A 26,297-nucleotide genomic window follows, 5' to 3' on the forward strand; every position below is an offset into this window, starting at 1 on the left:
GCCAAAACCCCCCTCCATTCTTGCACAACCCCCCCAGTAATGAGCTGATCACTACAGTCTGGTTCCTGGAACAGTATAATATATATCTCCCATAAATATTGCAGTATGCAATGTCATATACATAACTTAACCCTTTCCCACGGCTCCTATGTAAAATTACATCGGCAGTGAGGGGTTTAAAGATGGCGCCCACTTGTTTTAAATAGCAGGCCCTCAAAACTAATGTAAGTGATCGACAATAACATTGATTGCATACATTAAAAGGGGTTGTCCGGGTTCAGAGCTGAACCCGGAAATACCCATATTTTCTCCAAGGCAGCCCCCCTGATGTTAGCATCAGAGCATCTTTTCTTTACAATAACACACTGCCGGGCGGAAGCTTCCGTCTGGCAGTGTGTTTGGGGACGTCACCGGCTGTGATGGGCGTGCTTTAGTGCTGCCCTAGCTGTTTTACTGGCTACGGCAGTGCTAAAGCCCGCCCTTCAGTGCCAGTAATGTCAACGGGCTTCCTGGCAGCTTTTGCCTTGCGCAATTTAGCACAGGGCAAAGGAGAGCATCTGAGCATAAGCTGCTCCGATGCTCCTGTCAGGGGGGGCTGCCGGGGTGAAAATAAGGGTATGTCCAGGTTCAGCTCTGAACCCGGACAACCCCTTTAAACGCTCATTTTTAAAATCAGAATGAGGGTTTAGCCATATATTGTCAATTGCATTTACCATTGTGGTGCACTAATCTTTGTCATGTTTTGCCATACATTAAACTCCTCAGATGCTGTGGTCAAATGTGGCTGTGCTCCATAGGAAAAGTGTAATCCTCATACACTCCAATGCTTGTTAAAGTTTCCTAGGGAACCTCTTTTAAAAATATTCAAAAAATATATCTGAAAATTCAAATCCAGGGCATGTGGGAAAAAAGCAAGTACTGTTTGCCATTAAAATAATTAGTAGGCTGTTTTGAGGCGTTTTTTTTTTTTTTGGCTGACTGAGGCGGAAACGTGCCAAAAAATTCAGTGTGAATTGCCTCGTACAGACTAAATCTGCTGTTATTTTTCCTTCTATCTGTCCTCTACTTCTGGCTAATCTACCAAACGTTAGTAAAAAGTACGGGCCAAATGGAAAGTATGAGAATGCAAGACGGCAGAGTTACACTACCCAAAATGTGTTTGCTGTCTCCATCGAGAGCTGCAGAAGCAAAACACGTTTTTAATTAAAGATCTACAGCAACATGGTGTCACTTTCATTTTAGATTTACTGGAAGAATTAAAAAATGCCTGCAAAGGTGTGGGATACAAAGTGAGAGTAGCAGTAATGCTAAGGACGCTTTACCTAACTGTTATCTTACACATGTCGCTGTCCTCTCCTTCAAGATATTCTGGTTTAGAATGGCGGAAATCAGACAGAAAAAAACGCTGCATGCAGCAATTCCCGCCATTTTGCCGGGTAGCATCCAGATCTCTGCCGGACCCCATTATAGTCAATGCGCTCTGGTGTGCAGGTGGCAGTATCCAGCAATGTTGGATAGGGAGAACTCTGGCAGGCTGTTCTATGTCAGACAAGACAGCCGCAGATATGAAACTTGCCTAAGACTACTTTCACACCAGCGTTTTTGCTGGATCCGTCATGGATCAGCAAAAAACGCTTTTCTCATAATAATACAACAGTCTGCATCAGTTATGACGGATCCGTCTCTAAAACCAATGTAAGTTAACAGGGGACTGATCTGTTCTCTTTTATGTCCGAGAAAATGGATCTGCCACCATTGACTTACATTGTGTGTGTCTGTCTTGCTCCACACCACATTCCGGACAGAAAAACACTGCTTGCACAGTTATTCTGTCTGCAATAGGGATGCAGCCAAACGGAACAGAACGTATTCTGGATCATTCAGTTTCTTTCAGTTCAGTTTTGTCCCCATTGACAATGAATGGGGCCAAACGGAAGCGCGCCCCCCCCCCCCCCCCCCCCGATATGGAGATCCTATGACGGATCTCAATAGCGGAAAGGGAAAGCGCAGATGTTAAAACGCTTTGTGGGCGTTTGAAAAATCCAGACCGGCATCCCTTCAGACTGAGGTTGACAAGGTAAGCTATATACAGTTCAGAAAGGGAAGCAGAAGGGAGTAGGAGCAAGTATACGTACCAGTATTGTAGGTAGTTGGCATGGCAGAGTACACCAGGCCCTGTGTGGCCAAACTCGGAGTAGTCACAGAAACGACTGGAGTAGCAAGAGGCTGCGTAGACTGGGAACTACTTATCCTTTGGGTATTCTGTGGACAAAACAAAAATCATTGAAATAAATTCAATTTATTTAATGCAAAATTTAATAAAAAACTTCCATAGTGGAAACAAAAATGTACGAAGAGGAAATAAAATATGAATTATTTGTACCTATAAATGAATGGTTACTGGCATTGTTATTGCATGCTATGACCAACAGAGGGCAGTGCTGTAATGCATATTGAACATCTTTGTTGCAGCAAAGCAAAAAAACAAAAAAAATAAATAAATATGATAGAATGATGAAGTGAAGAACGAAGCAGGCAGTGATCCAAACATAATGTACGTTTGCTGCAAGTTCCATCTAATTCCAAATTGTGGTGGAAAAGGAGAACATCATCATGCAGGCACCATACCCAGGGGCGTAGCTATAGGGGTGCAGAGGTAGCAGTCGTTACCAGGCCAGGAGCCTGAGGGGGGCAAAGACCCTTGTGCCATAAGAAGACATAGGCATTACAGAAACTGCATGCTGGTGAAGTTATACCTCTGGCTGGAGGGAAGGGGTTAGGTCAAGAATTTGGCATGGGAGTAGGGGTGCTGTTTCAATTTCGCCTCAGGCAGCACAAAGGCAATGTGCATCCCTTGCACCATGAGCCTTTAGTTACGCCCCTGACCATACCTCATATGTGATAGGCACAGATGTACATGCACCATAGCAGGCTGTGGTGTGTGGATGATAATCTATTGACCAGCCCTGGCTAGGCCACACCTGTGCTAGAAATATCAAGATTTGTAAATTGCAAATACTTCATATTTTGGAAACTGCTAGTTAAGCCAATGTAACTCATTAAATCAGATAATTAGAAAATGTCAACGCCTCCCGGTAATTAGCAGAAACTGGGTCATTGTTGCCAAATACTCCTTTTAATGAGATCTGAATTAACACTCAGAACTCTGGCACTGGCATCGAGGGGTGGCTCCGACAGTAAATCAGCCTGTAAATAGGTGTGGGGAGCACTGTGATGAGCTCCTCTGTGGGGCCCGCTGCTGTCCGTATAGAGGCAGACTTGTGCTTCAGCTCTCCTGAGGAAGATGAGATCATTCACAGCCCTGTCAAGAAATGACCTCACCAAGGATGATGTAATCTCACTGAAAGAGGAAGACAAAACAGTGCAGCACTCCTACCAGGCTGAAGGAAGCAGACAGTAACCTGAAGAATGGTGATACGGTGGGGGCGACTGTGTATTGTCTCATGTACATTCATGTGATCCGTGCTTCTTCCATTCACAAAACACAATGTGAAACTCACATGCACTGTTCCCTTTGAACATAGGCGGAATAAAAGCCATTCTTCTGCAGGAAATACCCCGTCTGGTGCTATAATTCACTAACCGCTCCCTCCTACCCCCCCAGCTTCATGTTAAAGGGAACATAAGTGACAGAGAATATACATTTCCACCAAGCATGAACTCACCAAGTCTAATTCATCTTCTTCTGTCTGTATGTAAATGAGGAAAAGTATCATTATAGAGGACATTGTGTGCGTGTGAACGTGAGCTTAGAAGTCTATTTTCCACTTGATGGGACAAACAGGACAAGGCAAAAAGGCCGGGCACTAGATGACTGACCTGGTACTGACCTGTCCATCAAACTGTACTCTAGAACTTTTTAATAAATGACTGTAAGCGGTTTACATTACAATCTAGGATTATTATAATAACAGATATATCACAGAACTACTACTACTAGACTGTGGAGATGAGCTGTTGATTCAGACATTTTTACTAAGTGCCATAACTGGAATCAACAAGGATTTTCCCCCATGATAAGAAACATCAAGTAACTACACTTTATAGGGTTTTTTGCATATTTTTGCAGCCATTATTCTACTTCAAGCAGTTCTCCACCTTGACCCAGAATATGCCCCAAAAGTCCGACAGGTGCCATAAAATTCCACCTCTGGGACCTGCTTCTATCTCGAACAGGGCCAGGTCATGTGTAGCTATTTTCACTGCTATGGGACTTCTGAATAGTGAGCACGCTGGGCTATTCCAGAAGTCCCATAAAAATGAACAGAGAGTGCGCATGCGTAGCCTCCACTCCATTCAATGCAGCGCGCCCCAGGATCCCATTCTTGAGTCACCTATCGGACATGGCATATGGACTATGGCATTACTCTGTCCATATGTCATAGATGTCCAGACAGAAAAAACCCTTTAAGTCTCCAGGCAATTTGCTCTCCAGTAGGTTACTCCAATTTGGAAGGATGATGATTTCTTAAATCAATAAAGGGTTTTTTCAGGAACAGGATATGTCACCTGGCACTGATGCCAATTAGCTGTTTAAAAAGTTAATAGTGATTACCAAGCACCGCACCATACACTGTATAGTGACTGGAAAGGGCCTGAACTGCACAAAGGCCACATGGCCGATGAATGTGATGTCACTGGCCTAGGAAGAGCCCGCAGCTCTCACCCCAGTACTAGAGACTCTTCAATGGCCGACTGGAGGTGGTCCCAGGAATCTGACCACCACAATCAGATATTGATAACCTATCTAGAACTTTAAATGTGTTATCCAGGACTATACTTCAGACAGGCCATCATTATCAGATGAGTGGGGGGTCTGACTCTCAGCACCCACTTCAATCAGCTGTTGACCAGGCACAGCTCCATAATTTTAGTAGCAGCTGTATCTAGTACTGCAGCTGACTACGGCTTTGTCCCATCATGTAAATGGGGCAATCTGCAATACTAGATAGTATGGAGATTAGCATGACAAACACTAAAGAGGCTACAGCCTTTGGATGGGCGCCACAGCGAATATGAACAGCTGACTGGTGAGGGTACCAACATTTGGACTTGAATATATTTAACATTGATGGCCTATTACAAGGATAGGTCAGCAGTTTTTCATCTCAGATAACCCCTTTAAGATGAATGACTGTTTGCGTTGCCTCCATTACTATTATTCCCAACTATAAATACAATCCAAATAATAAAAAGTTCAGAAATCTAAAGCTAGATACATAATTAATTTCTGTATTACATGGTTTTACGATTTTTTATGGTCCAATTAGATGGGATAGATCAGAATACAGGATTGTGGAGGAAGAAACTGGTTTTAGCAGTTAACACGTCTAGTCACGGGCAGGAAACTCACCAGAGGGGGCATCATTCCTTTGCTGGAAGGAGGTATGACTACACGCAAGTCAGGCTTTCTACTGTTCATGCCCAAATTGCCGCCTGGAGGTGGTGGAGACTTTGTAGGCATGACTTTTCCCAATCCATTGCCACCAGATGGTCCTAGAAGGCTTGGAGAAGCTCTTGGGTTGACAAACCCATTACCTTAAAGAGACAGAAGATTGTGGAAATATTTAACAACATGAAGCCATTTACAGGATATATCTAGTATGTTCTCAGCAACTCTGCTGATAGACTGTGAGCCATAAGAAAGCCGTTATCAAGCACAGAATGATCACGTCCATCAATGCTCCTCAAGCTACACTGCCTAAGCTATAGGTCACATGCAAACTTAGTTTGCTTTGATGAATGAACTACAGGATTTCCTTTTTCTCACTTACTCTAGCGTCTTTCATCTCTATATACCTCTGCCATACTCACCAATGCTAGCTATGTAGAGAAACCAACTATTCAAATGGAACCAGAAAAACATTCATAAGAGCATCACATACATCAGGTTCTGCTCACAGGACCTTCTGTCGGAGGTTAACATTCCCAACGCACAGCTCAAAAGGAAGGTCCCAATGAATACATTGCTAATAGACATCCATGTTAAAAAATGTACACCTTGCGATTATATTTAAAAAAAGAAATGTGTTTTTTTTGCAGGTTGCCTTGGCATAGAAGAGTTCAGTGATTTTGAGGTACACTAGCCCGACAAAGGCCAGAAGGACACTATTTTGGTCTGTCAGGTGAATGGGAGTCTATGGATATGACTGATGCATGTGCCGGCATATGGGAAGTCCAAACCCTACACCATAGTCCCGCAGTAGGTCATGCTGTAGAGACACGTCACACAACTTAGACCTCGTGCACACGGCCGTTATGCAGCCATTCCATGCATTGGGGACCACAACTGCAGTCCCCAATGCCCGGGCAACATCCGTGCAGCCTGCTGGGCCCATTCAACTTGAATGGGTCCGTGGTCTGTCTGCACCGCAAAAACATATGTCATATTTATTTGCGGTGCAGAAGGTAGTAGTACTTCCGATTTTCAGTGACTCCGTTCCGCCTCTCTGGAATTGCAGACCATTCAAGTGAATGGGTCCGCATCCGTGATGCGTGGTGCACACAGCTGGTGGCCGTGGACTGCTGACCTGCCGTTTGCAGGCCGCAATACGGCCACGGCCGCCCAACTTCATGAGGCTTTACCATGTGGAAAGAGGAATATATAGCCTTAATCTAAAGACTGACTTGAAATATTTGCATTTCGGATTTTTGCTGTGTGATTGCGCACCCCCTTCTTCATTATTTATATGATGGTTAAGGACACACTATTGCTTTTGCCTTTTCAATCTTTGCTTTAAGCAAGGGGCTAATACTTTATTCATTATCCTTGACACTGCTGTCACAAACCAGCTCTCTCCCTGCCGCCGAGCTTCAAAATTAATCAGGCACCAACTGGGGAGCAGAATCTCTGAGCTGCAGCCAGTCATGTCTGCCGGTAATGATGTCTGATTCAATCCCAGTTTGCTGTCATAACAGAAGGCAATTATCCAGCAGAAATGCCAGTCCTGTGTGAATAGCACCAGCCTGGGGAACACTGCTGCTGCATGAGGGCTGGTCTACCACACTATGGGGACCTAGCAGCATGGCTCCTATTGATATTACTCTACAGGAGACCTCTCTTGGATGAGTATTGCTAGTGAACCCCAAAATCCATTATTTAAAAGTATATGATTTACAGCATTGATACAGGATACACTATTTATATGGAGCATATGGTGAATATAACTAGGCAACAACAGATGACAGGAAAAAAAAAGCCAAAAAGACGGGGAGAGGATGGTGTCCTGTCCAGCAATCAAGAAACAAAAGAAAAAGGTTGGTACTCAAGAAAATGCTAGACGAGTTAAAATCTATCCATCTTCAGTGTGAAGCCTTGTCCCAGCTGCTAGATTGAGAATCCCTTACGTGTGACGTAATTATATCTCTGGATGTTTGCAAGTCTTTTCTTTGTGGTTTGGTGAATTACCAGGTGCCACACGGTTCATTGTTCTACAAATACTTTCAGTCTGTTTGGTTACATTACAGGAGATCTGATGAGTATACTCTGGGTTTGCATGGGTTTCCTGTGGGTGCTCAGACGTTATCCCACAACTCCAAAAACATACTGACAGGTGAAGTCTCAATTATAGGTCTCTACAGCAGATTCAGGATAAAAAAATAAAATAAAATAAAAACACAGGTAAAGTTGAATCCTGAACAGGCCCTATTATAGTCAATGGGATGTTTAGCGTCATTTGGGTCAGTTATGTGCTGAATCCAACAGAAATGACCGCTGCTGGTGTGTGTGAACCCAGCCTGACTTAGACCAGGACCAGGTTCAAGGAAGCGTGTGTGGGAGGTAGGAAAACTAGATTGCAAGCCCCATTATGGACATGGGCTGATGACAATTTCTGTACACTGCCATGGAGCATGTTGGCACCATATAAACACTGCTCTGCACAGTGTTGGTCAATACTTCTTACTTTCATAAAAAACAAGCATAGTTCCTCAGTATGTTGGGTTACCAAAAATTCTCTACTGCAAGGAGATCCATACATTATGGATCTTCCCATGTCACGTCACCTAGCCAAGACCAGAACTGGCACTGCCCCTTTGCTATATTGATATACAGAACATCCTCCAGATTTCTAAGGTACTCTGTGGATTTCCTACTAATGTGTCATCAATTTATTTTAGGAGAGGTTTGGACAATCTCTTAGAAGGGTCCCTGGCCATGTACTGATCACAGAGCATCTCCTTGCCGTGATCCCAGAAATAATCCATAATCTGTTGGAAGTGTGGTTTTAAAGGGGTTTTCCATGCTCCCAATGTTGATGACCTATTCTCAGGATAGGTCATCAATATCTAGTGGGGGGTACAACACCGTCACATGTCCATGCCTCCACCTTCACAGCTCAGCTCCCATTCACCTGAATTACACTGCAGTGACCAGACACGACCACTACACTTTGAAAGGAGCCCAAAGCCCTAGTTCCAGCACTGGAGGCTGCAGGAAACAGCCGATTAGGGTGCTGGGTGTCATACTCCCACTGACCTATCCTGAGGACAGGACTCAACTCAAAATTAAAATGGGTATGCTAAAGTGGAGACAAAAGGCAACAGCTCCAACAACTACAAGAACAATGGGACAGAATTCAAACTTGTATCCTACTGACATCAGGTGGAGAATACTTGTGAAGCTTTAAACTTACAACACTAGAAATATGGCGATATTTGCACATCTCAGAAAACTGGATTATTTTGCTCTTGCTCTTAGAAGGAGAGAAAAAAAGTCGATCAATATGGGTCATATTTCTCTCCTTGAATTAGGCCTACAGGAACGCTGCCAATAATAATGCTCTTATTACTGCGGGGGATAAAGCAATGCTCACACCATTAAATATTTATCATGGTCATCTTCCAAAAAGAAAGAAATGGTAAGAGGGTAGTGTACTAGAAAATAGAGTAAAAGCTATAGTGAATACTGCAGTGCTGATCTTCCTCTCAGTATTTTGAAGGTATCAGTAGATTAGTGATGAAAAGTAATTGCACACAAATGCATTTATTGAGTTACATTATGTTTTTTCCCTACTTTGACAGCTTTTCTAACTCCTTTTGTGTGTGGAGGTATAAAGGTAAACCAGCAGGGCATTGTCATCTAAGTTATGTACTCCATCAGTCCTGCATCTGCCAGACGTCACAGTAAATAGGGGCACATCTGGCGGGTTATTCAGACTATACTGTCCTCCCGGCATATGCAATAAGCACACAACCCATACAGTACATGTAGCTTCTGTACATCTGCAGGCTATGGGATTTCTAGGAATCTACTACATTTCAACTATCACAATCTCAGCTTCTTGGAAAGAGGCAATAAAATACCTTTCAGTTCCACAAGTTTTCAGCCAAAACAAAGCTCTGCCTCCATGTACGGACCTCCAGAAATTACTACTTCATTGAGAGAGCTACATACAAGGGTGACCAGATGCATTAGAAGGTCAGCACCAAAAGGGACACAGGAAAAGTTCTTATAAGAGCTATCCCTAATAAAACTTACTACTGGGCGGAGATAAAATATTCAGTTGCCATCAACATAAGGTCCCATTCACACAACAGTGTCCATTTTCCTTTTTTGTGTGCACAATATGGCGTGCACACAGCCGGTGTCCGTGTTTTGCAGATCCACAGTTTTCAGCCCACAAAACAGGCATGGTCATGTGAATGGGGCCTAACAAATTGTCAAGTTCCCCAAAGCTATACTAGGCCAGACCTCCTTCCATTTAATAAATACCAAGATCTGAGTTTACCTATGCTAAATCTGCAAAAGAGCCCCACAGATATACAGTGGATATAAAAAGTCTACAGGGATCTCCCTGTACTTACTGTTATACCTGGGCGCCGCTCCGTTCTCCCGGTATAGCCTCCGGTATCTTCATATGTTAGGCTCCACACCATGTTGAACCTGCCGGCGTCTCCTTCTCCCATGCTGTAGCGCTGGCCAATCGCAGCGCTCAGCTCATAGCCTGAGAGAAAAAAAAGCCTTTCAGGCTATGAGCTGAGCGCTGCAATTGGCCAGCGCTACAGCATGGGAGAATGAGACGCCGGCAGGTTCCCCTGGGTGGAGCCTAACTATGAAGATACCGGAGGCTATACCGGGAGAACGGAGCGGCGCCCAGGTATAACAGTAAGTGCAGGGAGATCCCTGGGCGCCGCTCTCCATGTCTGTATAGTTAGTTTAGATGTTTTATTCTAGTGAAAGGTCCTCTTTAAGTAAGGCCCCAGTTCCAGCTGAAGAAAAACAGCCCCTTGGCATGATGCTGCCACCACCATACTTCACTGTGGGTATGGGGTTCTTTTGGTGATGTGCAGTGTTGTTTTTGCGCCAAACATATCTTTTGGAATTATGGCCAAAAAGTTCAACCTTGGTTTCATCAGACCATAACACCTTTTCCCACATGCTTTTGGGAGACTTCAGATGTGTTTTTGCAAAATGTAGCCTGGCTTGGATGTTTTTCTTCGTAAGAAAAGGCTTTCGTCTTGCCACTCTACCCCATAGCCCAGACATATGAAGAATACGGGAGATTGTTGTCACATGTACCACACAGCCAGTACTTGCCAGATATTCCTGCAGCTCCTTTAATGTTGCTGTAGGCCTCTTGGTAGCCTCCCAGACCAGTTTTCTTCTTGTCTTTTCATCAATTTTGGAGGGACGTCACTGTGTTCCATGGTATATCTAATGCCTTGGAAATTCTTTTGTACCCTTCTCCTGACTGATACCTGATTTTGAATGTGATTGCTTAATTATAAACACAGCTACATCCCCAGTTATAAGAGGGTGTGCACAATTATGCAACCACATTATTTTTTTTATTTTTTTTTCTTCCCTCCACCTCAAAGATTTCAGTTTGTTTTTCATTTGAGTGGTACAGTTTATAGGTCACATTAAAGGTGGAAAAAGTTCTGAAATGATTTATCTTTGTCTCATTGTTTTACATCACAGATACCTGACATTTTAACAGGGGTGTGTAGACTTTTTATATCCACTGTAACTCCGTATTGGTCTTCTGATATACGGCAGAGAGGCCTTGGGAACCACTGGGTTCCTTAGCCAGTATGTGAACCCTCCCACCAGGCCTTGTTAGAAATAATTTAAAGGGTAACTTAACGGTTGTTGAAAAAAAAACGGGGCAGAAGTGTTGCTCAGAGCAATTTGTCCCTGTGGTTTTCATTTTGCTTTTCAAGCATGTAGATTACGAATCCACAGAAGTACTCCACATGCTCAAAACACTGAGCAGAGCCAAAAAAAGCGAGGGGGCAGAGCGCTCTGAACGGTGCTTCTGCCCCTTCATTTTCGAACTAAGGTTTAGTTTCCCTTTAATGAACTCTCTTCAATATTAGCCAGCCATTTGTCTCTGGAGACCCAATTCAAAACTCATGCTTTTTTTTTTTTTTTTTTTTCTCTGACATCACTTAAACGGAACCTGTGACATTGCAAATGCCGTCCCATCTGTGGGAAGGAGGAAAAGGGGTTGAGCGGCACTCCTTGTTAGAGGGTGGGCGGTGCTCAGTGTTAAAGGTACATCTAATTTTTATTAAAAAAAACATGGCACTCTGTAGTTGCTTTTAAGTTGCTTGTTTTATATCATTTCATATCTTTTTTTATATCCATCCAAAAAATAGCCACTGGCCAACGTTTCAGTCTAGTCTTAGACCTTGTTCACGGCCTAATATATAGACAAATGAAAATTTAGATCAATATATACAGTAGTGGAAAAAAGTTGCTTCATAGGTAACATATTATATAATAGACAATGTGTTCTTTAGTATATCATGATTGGGGAGAATATGTCTATCTTTTAAGAGAACACACAATGGACCAAAATCGTACATGATATATACATTCAGATAGTCTGTTAACAGCATAGAAAGTAACAGTAGTCTAGATTAGAACTCTGAGATAATGATCCCCAGGTAGAGGTGGCAGGATGTACGTAGGGTATCTGTGGAATCCAAACAGTACGGTATTAGGTAAAGGATAAAATAGTATTCCTGTCATATGAGTAATATAGTTCATGTTAAGCAATGCCTAAGTAAGCAAAGTTAGTAGTAGTAGTTGAGGCATAAGGTACGGGTGGACCACCTAAATGTAATGCCAGTACAAATATAATTGTAAATACAATGATCAAGGTAAAGCTAATTGTCTAAAGGGGACATCTCGAATTTCTTATGTTGGACATAGTCACAGCTCACAGCGGGATCCTTAGTCATTTGTAGATAGAGAGCACATACCTTAGTCTGTATAGTAGGGAGTATATAGGATGGTGTGGGGACACCATTGGCCTGGTTGGATTATAAGGGTGGCGAGGAGAGGCGCGTCCCGAGCCGGGGAGCTGGCGTCATGGGCGGGCGCATGCGCAGAGCGAGTCAATAATGTCAGGTGCGGGGAGTATGAGTAGCTCGCGCCGGGTGGAAGAGGTCATGTGCAGGCGCATGCGCTTTACCTTGATCATTGTATTTACAATTATATTTGTACTGGCATTACATTTAGGTGGTCCACCCGTACATTATGCCTCAACTACTACTACTAACTTTGCTTACTTAGGCATTGCTTAACATGAACTATATTACTCATATGACAGGAATACTCTTTTATCCTTTACCTAATACCGTACTGTTTGGATTCCACAGATACCCTACGTACATCCTGCCACCTCTACCTGGGGATCATTATCTCAGAGTTCTAATCTAGACTACTGTTACTTTCTATGCTGTTAACAGACTATCTGAATGTACAGACGTGGACAAAATTGTTGGTACCCTTTGGTCAATGAAAGAAAAAGTCACAATGGTCACAGAAATAACTTTAATCTGACAAAAGTAATAATAAATTAAAATTCTATAAATGTTAACCAATGAAAGTCAGACATTGTTTTTCAACCATGCTTCAACAGAATTATGTAAAAAAATAAACTCCTGAAACAGGCATGGACAAAAATGATGGTACCCCTAACTTAATATTTTGTTGCGCAACCTTTTGAGGCAATCACTGCAATCAAACGCTTCCTGTAACTGTCAATGAGACATCTGCACCTCTCAGCAGGTATTTTGGCCCACTCCTCATGAGCAAACTGCTCCAGTTGTGTCCGGTTTGAAGGGTGCCTTTTCCAGACTGCATGTTTCAGCTCCTTCCAAAGATGCTCAATAGGATTGAGGTCAGGGCTCATAGAAGGCCACTTTAGAATAGTCCAATTTTTTCCTCTTAGCCATTCTTGGGTGTTTTTAGCGGTGTGTTTTGGGTCATTGTCCTGTTGCAAGACCCATGACCTGCGACTGAGACCAAGCTTTCTGACACTGGCTAGTACATTTCTCTCTAGAATTCCTTGATAGTCTTGAGATTTCATTGTACCCTGCACAGATTCAAGACACCCTGTGCCAGACGCAGCAAAGCAGCCCCAGAACATAACAGAGCCTCCTCCATGTTTCACAGTAGGGACAGTGTTCTTTTCTTGATATGCTTCATTTTTTCGTCTGTGAACATACAGCTGATGTGCCTTGGCAAAAACTTCGATTTTTGTCTCATCTGTCCACAGGACATTCTCCCAGAAGCTTTGTGGCTTGTCAACATGTAGTTTGGCATATTCCAGTCTTGCTTTTTTATGATTCGTTTTCAACAATGGTGTCCTCCTTGGTCGTCTCCCATGTAGTCCACTTTGGCTCAAACAACGACGGATGGTGCGATCTGACACTGATGTTCCTTGAGCATGAAGTTCACCTTGAATCTCTTTAGAAGTCTTTCTAGGCTCTTTTGTTACCATTCGGATTATCCGTCTCTTAGATTTGTCATCAATTTTCCTCCTGCGGCCACGTCCAGGGAGGTTGGCTACAGTCCCATGGATCTTAAACTTATGAATAATATGTGCAACTGTACTCACAGGAACATCTAGTTGCTTGGAGATGGTCTTATAGCCTTTACCTTTAACATGCTTGTCTATAATTTTCTTTCTGATCTCTTGAGACAGCTCTTTCCTTTGCTTCCTCTGGTCCATGTCGAGTGTGGTACACACCATATCACCAAACAACACAGTGATTACCTGGAGCCATATATATAGGCCCAATGGCTGATTACAAGGTTGTAGACACCTGTGATGCTAATTAGTGGACACACCTTGAATTAACATGTCCCTTTGGTCACATTATGTTCTGTGTTTTCTAGGGGTACCATCATTTTTGTCCATGCCTGTTTCATGAGTTTATTTTTTTACATAATTCTGTTGAAGCATGGTTGAAAAACAATGTCTGACTTTCATTGGTTAACATTTATAGAATTTTAATTTATTATTACTTTTGTCAGATTAAAGTTATTTCTGTGACCATTGTGACTTTTTCTTTCATTGACCAAAGGGTACCAACAATTTTGTCCACGTCTGTATATATCATGTATGATTTTGGTCCATTGTGTGTTCTCTTAAAAGATAGACACATTCTCCCCAATCATGATATACCAAAGAACACATTGTCTATTATATAATATGTTACCTATGAAGCAATTTTTTTTCACTACTGTATATATTGATCTAAATATTCATTTGTCTATATATTAGGCCGTGAACAAGGTCTAAGACTAGACAGAAACGTCGGCCAGTGGCTATTTTTTGGAAGGATATAAAAAAGATATGAAATGAAATAAAACAAGCAACTTAAAAGCAACTACAGAATGCCATGTTTTTTTAATAAAAACTATCTGTGGAAAGCAAGGTGTTAAGCATGAGCAAATTGATATACAGTTTACTGAGAAATAGTTCAGTATAACTTGTCATTTATGCATTTAAACCTCTGCTCTTTCTATGCTTAGGAGTCCAGTGGGTGGTCCTACTCAGTGACCGACAGCCAATGCTGTATATTCAGTAAAGGCTGTCCATCATGGAGTAGGGCCACCCACGGGACTTCTAAGCATAGAAAGAGCAGGGATATAAATGAATAAATGACAAGTTATACTGAACTTTTTTCCAGTAAACTGTATATCAATTTGCTCATGTCGACAACATGCTGCCCGATCAGAAACCATGTTCAACTTGCCGACACATGCCAAGTTCCTTAGGGTATGTTTAACTGAACCGGCAGGCTGTTAGAGCAGAGAACGTTCAATCAAAAATAGACAGCTCACCGATCTTTAGTGAAAACGCTTGCACGGGAAGGGATCGTTCCCAATTCCAAAATCAGATAAATCCCAGCAGGCGTACTTATTTCTGTTTTCAAGGTATGCTTTATTTCATCATATAATCCATATCACAGGATGCGTTTCGGCCCGTCCAGCCTTCCTCAAGTGCACCACCAGGAAGGCTGGACAGGCCGAAATGGGTTCTGTGATATGGATTTCATGATGAAATAAAGCATACCTTGAAAACAGAAATAAGTACGCCTGCTGGGATTTATCTGATTACAGCAGAGAACGGTCTGCCACAGCTCACCAGATCTGGCCTAGCCTCCTTCTGGCATAAATGATGATTTTGGCCAGACAAAAACAATTGCACAGACATCTGCCTGATTTAAATTTTTTTTTTTTTGCTATATGCAGGGTCTATATATTTAGGATACTGGTTCTGGATATTTACAGGATACTGGTACTGGTTTAGTAGCAGGAAGATCAGGAACTTTTGTTTAAAACTATGTTGGGGGTTATACTAAATTGTGTCCAGGGTGCACAGCAGTAGCTGCTGTCCTGTTTACTGGACACTGGTGGATAATCAAGGAGCAGAACCCTCAATATGGAGGACGTCAATGACCTATATGAGGAGCAGATGGGCTACAGTGCAACTTTCTGCTCCATTACTCATATAACACACCATGCATGTACAGAATACGCACTCTGGGACCGCCAGGCTTCCTCACCCAGGAGTAGTTAAAGGTCAATGACCCTGCAATATTTTTTGAATGATGATTGCCTCTCCCAGGACACGTCCATCACTGAAAGCGTCATAAAACATAACCTTTATTCATTCAGATAAAATATAGTACTGCGCAGACACAAAAACAACCAAAAGGGCCCAGAGATGCCCAACAAAAAAAAAAACAATATAGCTCAAAATGAAAGAAATGGTAAGACATTACTGATGGGCAGGAATTTGGGGCTAAGGGGGATATCTTTTCCTATACCTTAATCCTAGACTAAACCCTGCCCACGGAGTAACATCCTGAGGGTGGATGCACTACGTGCCTGTACCTATCCCTAGGAAGCCCTAAGATGCCCTAAAAAAAGGATATCAAATGACAACCACCAAAGTATCTGCCCAAAACGTTTCTCCCCTAAGTGGGTTCGTCAGGGGGCCAATAAGAACAAAGACATCAGAAATAGAGCTCAAAATCACAAAATATAAGGGCTCAATATACCCTTATAAGGTTCACATATGGCACCTAAATCAAAGGCTCCTGAAAGGAGTCACTAACGGACATATGGAACATATGCTAATGGTAAAGACAAAGCTAATACAATGGGGAAGTAAGGCTACTTTCACACTTGCGTTTGGTGCGGATCAGTCATGCATCTTCACAGACAGATCCGTTCAGATAATACAACCGCATGCATACGTTCAGAACGGATCAGTTTGTATTCTCTTTAACATAGCCAAGACGGATCCGTCTTGAACACCACTGAAAGTTAATGGAGGACAGATCCGTTTTCTATTGTGCCAGATTGTGTCATAGAAAACGAATCCGTCCCTATTGACTTACATTGTGTGTCAGAACGGATCAGTTTTTTGCAAGCAGCGTTTTGGTGTCCGCCTCCAAAGCGGAATGGAGACTGATTGGAGGCAAACTGATGCATTCTGAGCGGATCCTTTTCCATTCAGAATGCATTAGGGCAAAACTGATCCGTTTTGGACCGCTTGTGAGAGCCCTGAATGGATCTCACAAACGGAAAGCCAAAACGCCAGTGTGAAAGTAGCCTAAAGTGAACCGGGGCCCACAATATAGAACCACTCACACTAATCGGGATGACAGGGTACTTGCTGGCCGATGAGGACAGGCACATGCTAGGTGGAGCGCAGGCCAATGATAGCGAGTTTTATGATGCTTTAAGTGATATTTTTGGCCTGCGTCATTATCAGCATCATATAATCTGGGAAATTTCAGTGACCTTTCCTGTCCCAGGACACAGCAGAGGTGACCATCCTTACTGCACACTGAATGGAAGAGTGCACTTAGTGTGACACATTCAAGGAACCAGAAGATAATCTGATCTAGCACCTTCAAGATGCCATGCCTGCATTACAGGTGAAGTTGGTATTGATCTAATCAATGATTCAAAAACATAAAATACATCCCATTTTATAACATACAGTAATTTAATGGGTTGTCGCACTCACCTACTGGACTGGCACCAGCACCATTTGGCACAGAGATGTCAGATGCACACAACATTACACCTGCCAAAAGGAGATTAAAAAAGGGGAAAAGGGATAATCGATAAAGAATCCAATGACAATGTAAATTTACTTGTCAAAACTAGTTCTGACCAGGACTAGAACTTGGTCCCACACTATATTAAAGGGTTCCATATGCTTGATTGAACATTCTACCAGGGGCGGATTGGCCATACACCCTACAGGGAAATTTCCCGGTGGGCCGATGCCCAGGGGGCCACCCAAGTTCTTCTGGCTGCAAGCCAGGTAGATAATCTAAAGCTCGACGGCCACCCTCCTGAACTCAACTGTATTACCATCCTCAGGACGGTGACATTTCAATACTGTGGAGAGGGCGGCAGTATTTTGTGCTGCACTGTGGTATCGGTTTCTGCTGGGGCGGCACTTTGTGCTGCACAATAGTGTTGCAGGCCCTGTCTAACTCTGTTGTCCCGGTCTATTTGTGTTACCCCATCTTCTATCAATTTAGTCCCACCTAACAACATGGGGCCACTTACTTTTTTTTTTCCAGGGCCATTTGAAGTTTCCAATCTGCCCCTGCATTCTACCATCACCCACCCACTCATAACTTGTGTTCAAGACCACACTGGAGGATTTAGCTAATGGTGGAAAACAAACTAGTTTAGATGTAGGAGTTGTGCTTTTTATTGCTCCAAGGGATCTAAGACAAGACAAATTCAGTGTCTCTATCACCAGATGAATATTCACATACCCATTAATGGGTGTTAAGTACAGATGTAGCAGGGTTAACACACACACACACTCTTAACTCAAATTTCTTAACTCATTGTGTTATCCTGAAACAAAAGCCATTGAAAAGCAATTGAAGGTGTTTGCTTAACGCATTTAGTTTAGGTGACACGTCTCATAAAGCATGTGTGTTAACTCTACTACATCTGTATGTATGGTAAAAATGTTAACAGATTTAGACCTCATGTACACGACTATGTATTTAGTGGTCCGCAAATCGCAGACTCACAAAATAAGGATATCAGCCTTGTGTATGCTGCATTTTCATAATATTGTTATAAAAAAAAAAGGCAAGAATAGGACAAGTTCTATAATTTACTGAATGGCCACGAAATGAATGGGTTTGCTTGTGTGCTGCAAAAAATGAAGATTGGACACAGACCCAAACAACGATCGTGTGCATAAGGCCTTACAATGTTGGATTGATGGTTCAAAAATTGTCTTGGTTGATAGCTATTAAAGCCTAACTGTTCTAAACTAAAATTCTACATGTAACTGCGGTTTCCTTCATCATCCTTGGGGCAAATGCACACGAGCATGTGCCCCTTGCTCGTATTGCAGACCGCAAAAACAGACTTGAATGGGTCCGCAATCCTCATGCTACAGAGCAGTGCTGCGCGGAGTCTTGGATTGGAAGCACTACGAATCACTTCCATGGGATTTTGGTCCGTAGCACGGGCACGTGTGCAAGAGCCCTTGTACTCACTTGGGTCCATGTAGGGGAGATGTGCAAGCGCTTGCAATGTCCCTGCCTTAAAGGACTAGGATAGATTTTTTGCAATCGCCTGTATATAGCTGCCCATCCATTCCTCATGCACACACAGTTTTACCATACTAACCCATTGTTTAGTAACACGCAGTAAGGAAATCACCGGAGACCCCCTTACTGCGCTATATGACTTCTAGGGAAGGGGGGTGTTGAGACTTAATGCAGTTATTTCTGCACTGGCATGTTTTGGTTAATGTTAGGATTATCTAAGAAGCTATGCAAGGTAACAGGCGTTGCAATTATTTGCTGAAATATATAGCTGTATCCATCCCTTTATCATAATGAAAAACATCATCATCCTTTGATCTGCCATGAAAGCCTTCTGGTATTGGTTAGGGCTCTCCAGTGTAACCCATCATATATGTACTGCCAGTCCAGTACTGGCACAGAATCATGCAGTTTCACTTCTGACGCCAATAAAAGGAAAAGATGTTCAAAAACAGAAATAGACCATGGTATTAATATTTATAACGTTTCCCTCAGAACGTGCTCCTAGTTCCCAGTCTGAGATAAGCAATATGTGATGCTGGCACAATGGAAAGATGCCACACCTGCACAGCTGAGAAAAGCTTCAGCACCATACTTTATTTACCTGCATTTCCAGTGCTCGGGGGCCTGTGTGACACCCCAGGAGAAACCACATTCCGGTGCAGGGGCGGGGACAGCATGCCCGTGTCCGTTAGCGAGGTACTGGCAGCTAATGAAGCAGTGACAAGCGTGTTACCAGGAGAACTGTAGGGCAGTGGGTTGGGATTGCTCACTGGGACAGTCACAGACATGGAGAAGTTCTGCTGCTGTAGTCCAGGCTGTAAACAGAGTAGGCAATATTACTTTTAAAACTAAAACGTATATAAATGTCTATAAGGGTACTTTTCACACTAGCGTTAGAAGAATCAGGCAGGCAGTTCCGTTGCCGGAACTGCCTGCCGGATCTGGAAATCCGTATGCAAACGTATATCTTTTTTTCCGGATCCGTTAGACTTATGCATTGAAATACCGGATCCGTCTGTATCATCCGGAATAACGGATCCGGTATTAAATATTTTGAAAGCTAGAAAGAACTGTGCATGTGCAGGCCGGAAAACCGAATCTGGCAATGCCGCAATTTCCGGAACACTTGGTACCGATCCGGCATTAATACATTTCAATGGAAATTAATTCCGGATCCGGCAAGTGCGGTAATGTTCTGGGATTTTGGCCGGGATAAATACCACAGATGCAGCATTTTGTCCGGTCAAATACCGTACAAGGGACGGAACGGAACACATCCTGATGCATACTGAACGGATTTGCTTTCCATTCAGAATGCATGGGGACAAAACTGATGTTTTTTTTCCGGTATTGAGACCCTTTACAGGATTTCAATACCGGAAAAGAATAACACTAGTGTGGCAGTACCCTTAGTCATGCATAAATATGATCCTCACATATCACAGCATGAAATGAAAAAACATTAAATTACAGAATGGAGAACATTTTCACCAGTACATGCAGCATGACACAGGAGAGATAGCAGGAAATGTGTGGGTCCATCTAATGCACTTACAACATGAGTACACAGTGCGTAATAGATGGAAGGCTTCTAATACACCACAGCAGCAATTTATACAAGAACACATGGGAAGAGGCTTACAAACCATGTTTACAGGATGACAGTACAACGGTATAATACCGTACTCAGTGTAAAGGCTCATTCACACAACCGTATTCATTTCAATGGCGCTGCAAAAGATGCGGACAGCACACAGTGTGCTGTCCACATCTGTGGTTTCGTTCCGCGGGCCCGCAAAAAGGATAGAGCATGTCCTTTTCTTGAACAGGCAATTTCTATCATAGTGCCTCCCATGTGCAGTCCGCAAATTGTGGAATGCACACAGGCCAGTATCAGTGTTTTGCAGACCGCAAAACACTACGGTTGTGTGAATGAGCCCTTAACGGGATATAACACATGAAAAGTTATACAACATTCCAGTATATAAATGATAAAAGTAAGCAAAATCGACAGGCACTCTATATCTGGTCTAAGAGGATGTTTATTAATTAATGTTGTACAAGATTTCTAAAAAATATTGATATTTATTTTGAAAAGAATATATTAAAAATATATTTTGGAAATAATAAAAAATGTGTTGGAATTCCTTATTTGTAATGATAGGGGAAGGGTGGTGTGATCTGGGTACCAAGGTGTGGCCTGAAAAATATCCCGATGGGGGAGGGGTTAGTGTGGACACCTAGGTGGAGGAGGATTCAATGGTGAAACAAAGTTCTATTAAGTGTAGAAGAGAAAATATTATAAATTCATACAAAGTTTATAATTGATTTGCAAATTGATCTAGTGCAACGTGGAGAAATATTCGATATGAGAATATTTGAGAGTAATGTAAAAGGATCCGATGAAAAAGTCTCCAAGATGTATCCAAAAGTTAAAAATGCAGGTATATGTATATTGGGTTTTAATAGATAAAAATAGGATAAAAAATGTATATATAAAAAATATAAAAATAAAAATGAAAAAGGATGAAAATGAAAGTACAATAAAAATAAGATGGCTGAGAAATAGTCTCTGCAGGTATATCCACATGCGATGATATTGGCGGAGATTGTCTTTAGTTCAAGTAAAGAGATGGAAATATCATATGTGTTTACAATTAGTTGCTGGTGGCGTCCCACACAGTAATTGTACTCACCCTTTGGTTTGAGTTAGGTACCTGTTCGGTAGAGCTCTAGCTTGGTACGCGTTATATGTTCCACGTCTTCTTGCGGTGAATCGGTATCTGAATAGACAGTAGTTGATGCGCTGATAGTTTGTCCGTGCACGTGGTGTATTGCGCGCCTTTTTTCACTGAGTCGGCGTCTCATGTGTTTAGTCACGTGGTTGTTAGCTGTTCAGTGACTGACTTTTTCTTTCTTTGAGTCGCAAAGGTGTTCCAATAGATTTCCAATAAAGATTCTTATGGAGTTCCGATCTTTCTCAAGAAATTCTTAGTTGAGGCGTGGGTTTTGGTGGGTAGTCGCAAAATTATGTATGCGAGGTTTGCCAATTGCCATACGCGTTTCGAGGTGTTCCTACCTCTTCATCAGTGGCCACTGATGAAGAGGTAGGAACACCTCGAAACGCGTATGGCAATTGGCAAACCTCGCATACATAATTTTGCGACTACCCACCAAAACCCACGCCTCAACTAAGAATTTCTTGAGAAAGATCGGAACTCCATAAGAATCTTTATTGGAAATCTATTGGAACACCTTTGCGACTCAAAGAAAGAAAAAGTCAGTCACTGAACAGCTAACAACCACGTGACTAAACACATGAGACGCCGACTCAGTGAAAAAAGGCGCGCAATACACCACGTGCACGGACAAACTATCAGCGCATCAACTACTGTCTATTCAGATACCGATTCACCGCAAGAAGACGTGGAACATATAACGCGTACCAAGCTAGAGCTCTACCGAACAGGTACCTAACTCAAACCAAAGGGTGAGTACAATTACTGTGTGGGACGCCACCAGCAACTAATTGTAAACACATATGATATTTCCATCTCTTTACTTGAACTAAAGACAATCTCCGCCAATATCATCGCATGTGGATATACCTGCAGAGACTATTTCTCAGCCATCTTATTTTTATTGTACTTTCATTTTCATCCTTTTTCATTTTTATTTTTATATTTTTTATATATACATTTTTTATCCTATTTTTATCTATTAAAACCCAATATACATATACCTGCATTTTTAACTTTTGGATACATCTTGGAGACTTTTTCATCGGATCCTTTTACATTACTCTCAAATATTCTCATATCGAATATTTCTCCACGTTGCACTAGATCAATTTGCAAATCAATTATAAACTTTGTATGAATTTATAATATTTTCTCTTCTACACTTAATAGAACTTTGTTTCACCATTGAATCCTCCTCCACCTAGGTGTCCACACTAACCCCTCCCCCATCGGGATATTTTTCAGGCCACACCTTGGTACCCAGATCACACCACCCTTCCCCTATCATTACAAATAAGGAATTCCAACACATTTTTTATTATTTCCAAAATATATTTTTAATATATTCTTTTCAAAATAAATATCAATATTTTTTAGAAATCTTGTACAACATTAATTAATAAACATCCTCTTAGACCAGATATAGAGTGCCTGTCGATTTTGCTTACTTTTATCATTTACATACCTACCAGTGGGCTGGTGAACCACTTCCGACAAGAGCACCATCCCAAGGGAATAATTTGGGAGAGCCACTATTAATCTAGTATAAATCACTAACATTCCAGTATACTTTCTGGCTGTTAAGATCTCATCCGATGGAAACGTCCATGGTTTACCATAAGGGATAAAAATCTGCCCTGTTCACGTGATGGAAATAGATTTAGTGCACATTACATGACATGGCTCTGATACCTGTACGGTCACCTTGCCGTGGTGGACGGTCACAAATGATTTTGTTTGCCAAGTACCTCATATTCATTTTATAGTGAGTATAGCATTAGTTTATATATTATATGTTTGCAGAGCGCTGCTACATTGCATCTGGATTTACCTGTGCTGTCAGGCCATGTTCAGAAGCCCCGCCCTCCCACTAAGATCCACCCACTTCAGAAAAGTGCAGAAAGGCTTAAAAAGTCACAAATAGTCCAACTTTTTTTTTACCCCACTATAATGTGAAACCTTTAGTAAATGTTCCCTAGTGTCACATGGCCATAATGCGAGGTCTGAACCTGGGTCTAGTGACCAAGACGAACAGCATAATAGGGTTCTATGAAGCTGTAAGTTTGGCTCATTAGACCTGTGGTTGGTACCAGGATATGTGGCTGTAATACGGATGCTAAAAAGTGCCACACTGCGACTGTCTGAATGAGACTTGACTCCATAAGCAGACCACATATGTGATCATCAGGAAAGATTGTTAACCACTGGAAGTATACAGTGAAGCTTCCTACTGGCCAATTTAGATGCAACATTTCAATTTTAATTTCCATCAGTTTGATCCTTATAGCCTTGGTATAAGTTTTAGGCATGGATGTCATTTTTGCCTACAATCACTCTGCCTCAAAAAGGTTGCAATTTAGGCAACTGTTCCCATTTGTGTCAAAGGTTCCAGTAAAAGCCTCAGTCAGAAATATCGGGATACTTGGCCAGGTCATTTAAAGGGCATCTGTCAGCAGTTTTGTACGTATGACACTGGCTGACCTGTTACATGCCAACTTTACAGAGGAAGGCATCTATGTTGGTCCCATGTTTATATGTGCCCGCATTGCTGAGAAAAATGATGTTTTAATATATGCAAATTAGCCTCTAGGAGCAATGGGGGCGTTGCAATTACACCTAGAGGCTGAACTGTCTCAACTGCCGTGTCCTGCTGAATGAAGACAGAAGAGACTGCTACAGCGCGATGAAGTGCGTTTTTGTTTTTTTTAACCTGTAGATGGCCATATTCTTTCGCATTCTGTCTTAAGAACGCTATTATTTTGATATAACCATGTTATAACTGAAAATAATAAAGTAAAGTTCAGGTCCCCATTGACTTTAATGGGGTTCGGGGTCAAGTTCAGATCCCGAACCTGAACTTTGATCTGAAATTTGGCTGAACCCAGCGAAGCCGAGCTTTCATAGGTTCGCTCATCCCTACACATTACAGTTTCTTATATTTGCCTGTACTACTGGTTGATGCAAAATTTGTTAAAAGGTTAGTGACGGATACAAGATATGTAGAATTTGAAGCACTGGAGCAGACAGATTTACGCACAAAGCTATTCATCATTACATAATTACACAAAGAAAAAAAAAGAAAAAAAAAATGACACTTGTTGCTGATTAGCAAAAGAATGAAACGAGGAATCTAGGCATTGAGTACATCATTTATAAACTTTTCAGGGAAGCAAAAGAAAGCAATGTTAAAACGCCATCATACAAATCCACTTTAAAGGGGTTGTGAAGTGGCACTACTGAGGACCTATCCTATCCAATATCGGATCACTGGGGGTCCGACTGCAGACACCCCCAACAAATCAGCTGTTTGATGGGAGTTGTGGTGCTTGTGAAGCTTCCTCTTCAGAATTTACCTGCGCTCTGTCTTCCTTGTTGGGGCAGTGCAGTGTAATTACAACTGCCCATCCCATTCTCTTGAACGAAAAGGAGCAGTTCTAATTACACCGCCCCACCTAGGAAACGACAACCAGGTATAGTTTAAGGACGAAGTATTGCTTGCACAACCATCATGGCCCCTACAAACAGCTGATGGGCAGGGGTGTCAGGAGTTGGACTCCCACCGATCTGATATTAATGACCTATTCTAATGATGGGTCATCAATATTACACCACTGTACAACCCCTTTAAAGGGCATCTGTCAGCAGATTTGTACCTATGAAACTGGCTGACCTGTTACATGTGCGCTTGGCAGCTGAAGGCATCTGGGTTGGTCCCATTTTCATGATGTTTTAATATATACAAATGAGCCGCTAGGAGCAACGGGGGCATTACAGTTACACCTAGAGACTCTGCTCTCTCTGCAACTGCTGTGCCCCCTGCACTTTGATTGACAATGCCAGACGGGGATGATCACATTTACACTGCCTGGACCTGTCAAAGAGCAGAGAAAATGGCAGGTGCAGAGAGAGCAGAGCCTCTAGGAGTAACAGTAACGCCCTCGTTGCTCCTAGAGGAGAGGCTCATTTACATATAATAAAACATCACTTTTCTCAGTAATGTGGGCACATATGAACATGGGACCATTACAGATGCCTTCAACTGCCAACCGCACATGTAACAGGTCAGCCAGTGTCATAGGGACAGATCTGCTGACAGATTCCTTTTAACAAAAAAAGGAAGGGAGGACAGCACACCTTGTTTAGTGAGCGGTGGGTTCATGTCTCCAGGGGAGTAGTAAATTCCCCCACATAGATCAGATGATCGGCAAAAATAGAAAAAATATAAATAAATAAATATCGGATGGTGATAGCACATCCTCAAGTCAAAATGGATTCCAGATGCATCTGGAATAAATTTTCACTTGAGGACGTGCCGTTTCCATCCGATTTTTCAATTTTTGCTGATCAGATGCCCTTTAACATCCAGCATGGTTTCCAGGATTTATTTGGCATGGACGCACACAGAGAAGTGTATAACATACATCATTTATGTAACGATAGTGAGAAAGGCCAGAGCTAAGCATAGGACTGACAAGAGCCAGCAAGGTACCAATTGTTAAACGGACATTTAACACACAAACAAATAAGGGAAACAGGCTCTGCGAGATGGCTGTATTTCCCAGACCGAACATCGCTCCTCTGCCTGGACTCACAGCATCATAACCACTTGTGCTGCTGTCAGCTCCTGTCTGACCACGGGTCCTCTGTACTATACTCATGGCATTATGCGAGTACAGTACAGTA

At 42.3% G+C, this 26,297-nt stretch overlaps 1 protein-coding gene across 12 annotated transcripts in view; it reads right to left on the reverse strand.

The window, feature by feature from the left end:
- Positions 1–26,297, reverse strand: part of MEF2A (myocyte enhancer factor 2A) — a 139,220-nt gene that overhangs the window by 7,542 nt on the left and 105,381 nt on the right. For 6 of the 12 annotated variants that reach the window (XM_044279427.1, XM_044279420.1, XM_044279419.1 and 3 more), the window contains 5 exons: positions 19,475–19,688; positions 17,307–17,366; positions 5,375–5,559; positions 3,687–3,710; positions 2,136–2,262 (listed from right to left, as the gene is read on the reverse strand). In XM_044279427.1, coding sequence (XP_044135362.1) covers positions 2,136–2,262; positions 3,687–3,710; positions 5,375–5,559; positions 17,307–17,366; positions 19,475–19,688 — 610 coding nt within the window. The remainder of the gene's footprint in view (positions 1–2,135; positions 2,263–3,686; positions 3,711–5,374; positions 5,560–17,306; positions 17,367–19,474; positions 19,689–26,297) is intronic. The other 6 variants (XM_044279429.1, XM_044279423.1, XM_044279428.1 and 3 more) reach the window with 3 other exon arrangements.

The sequence above is a fragment of the Bufo gargarizans genome, chromosome 2 (assembly GCF_014858855.1).
Source record: "Bufo gargarizans isolate SCDJY-AF-19 chromosome 2, ASM1485885v1, whole genome shotgun sequence".
Lineage (NCBI taxonomy): Eukaryota > Metazoa > Chordata > Amphibia > Anura > Bufonidae > Bufo > Bufo gargarizans.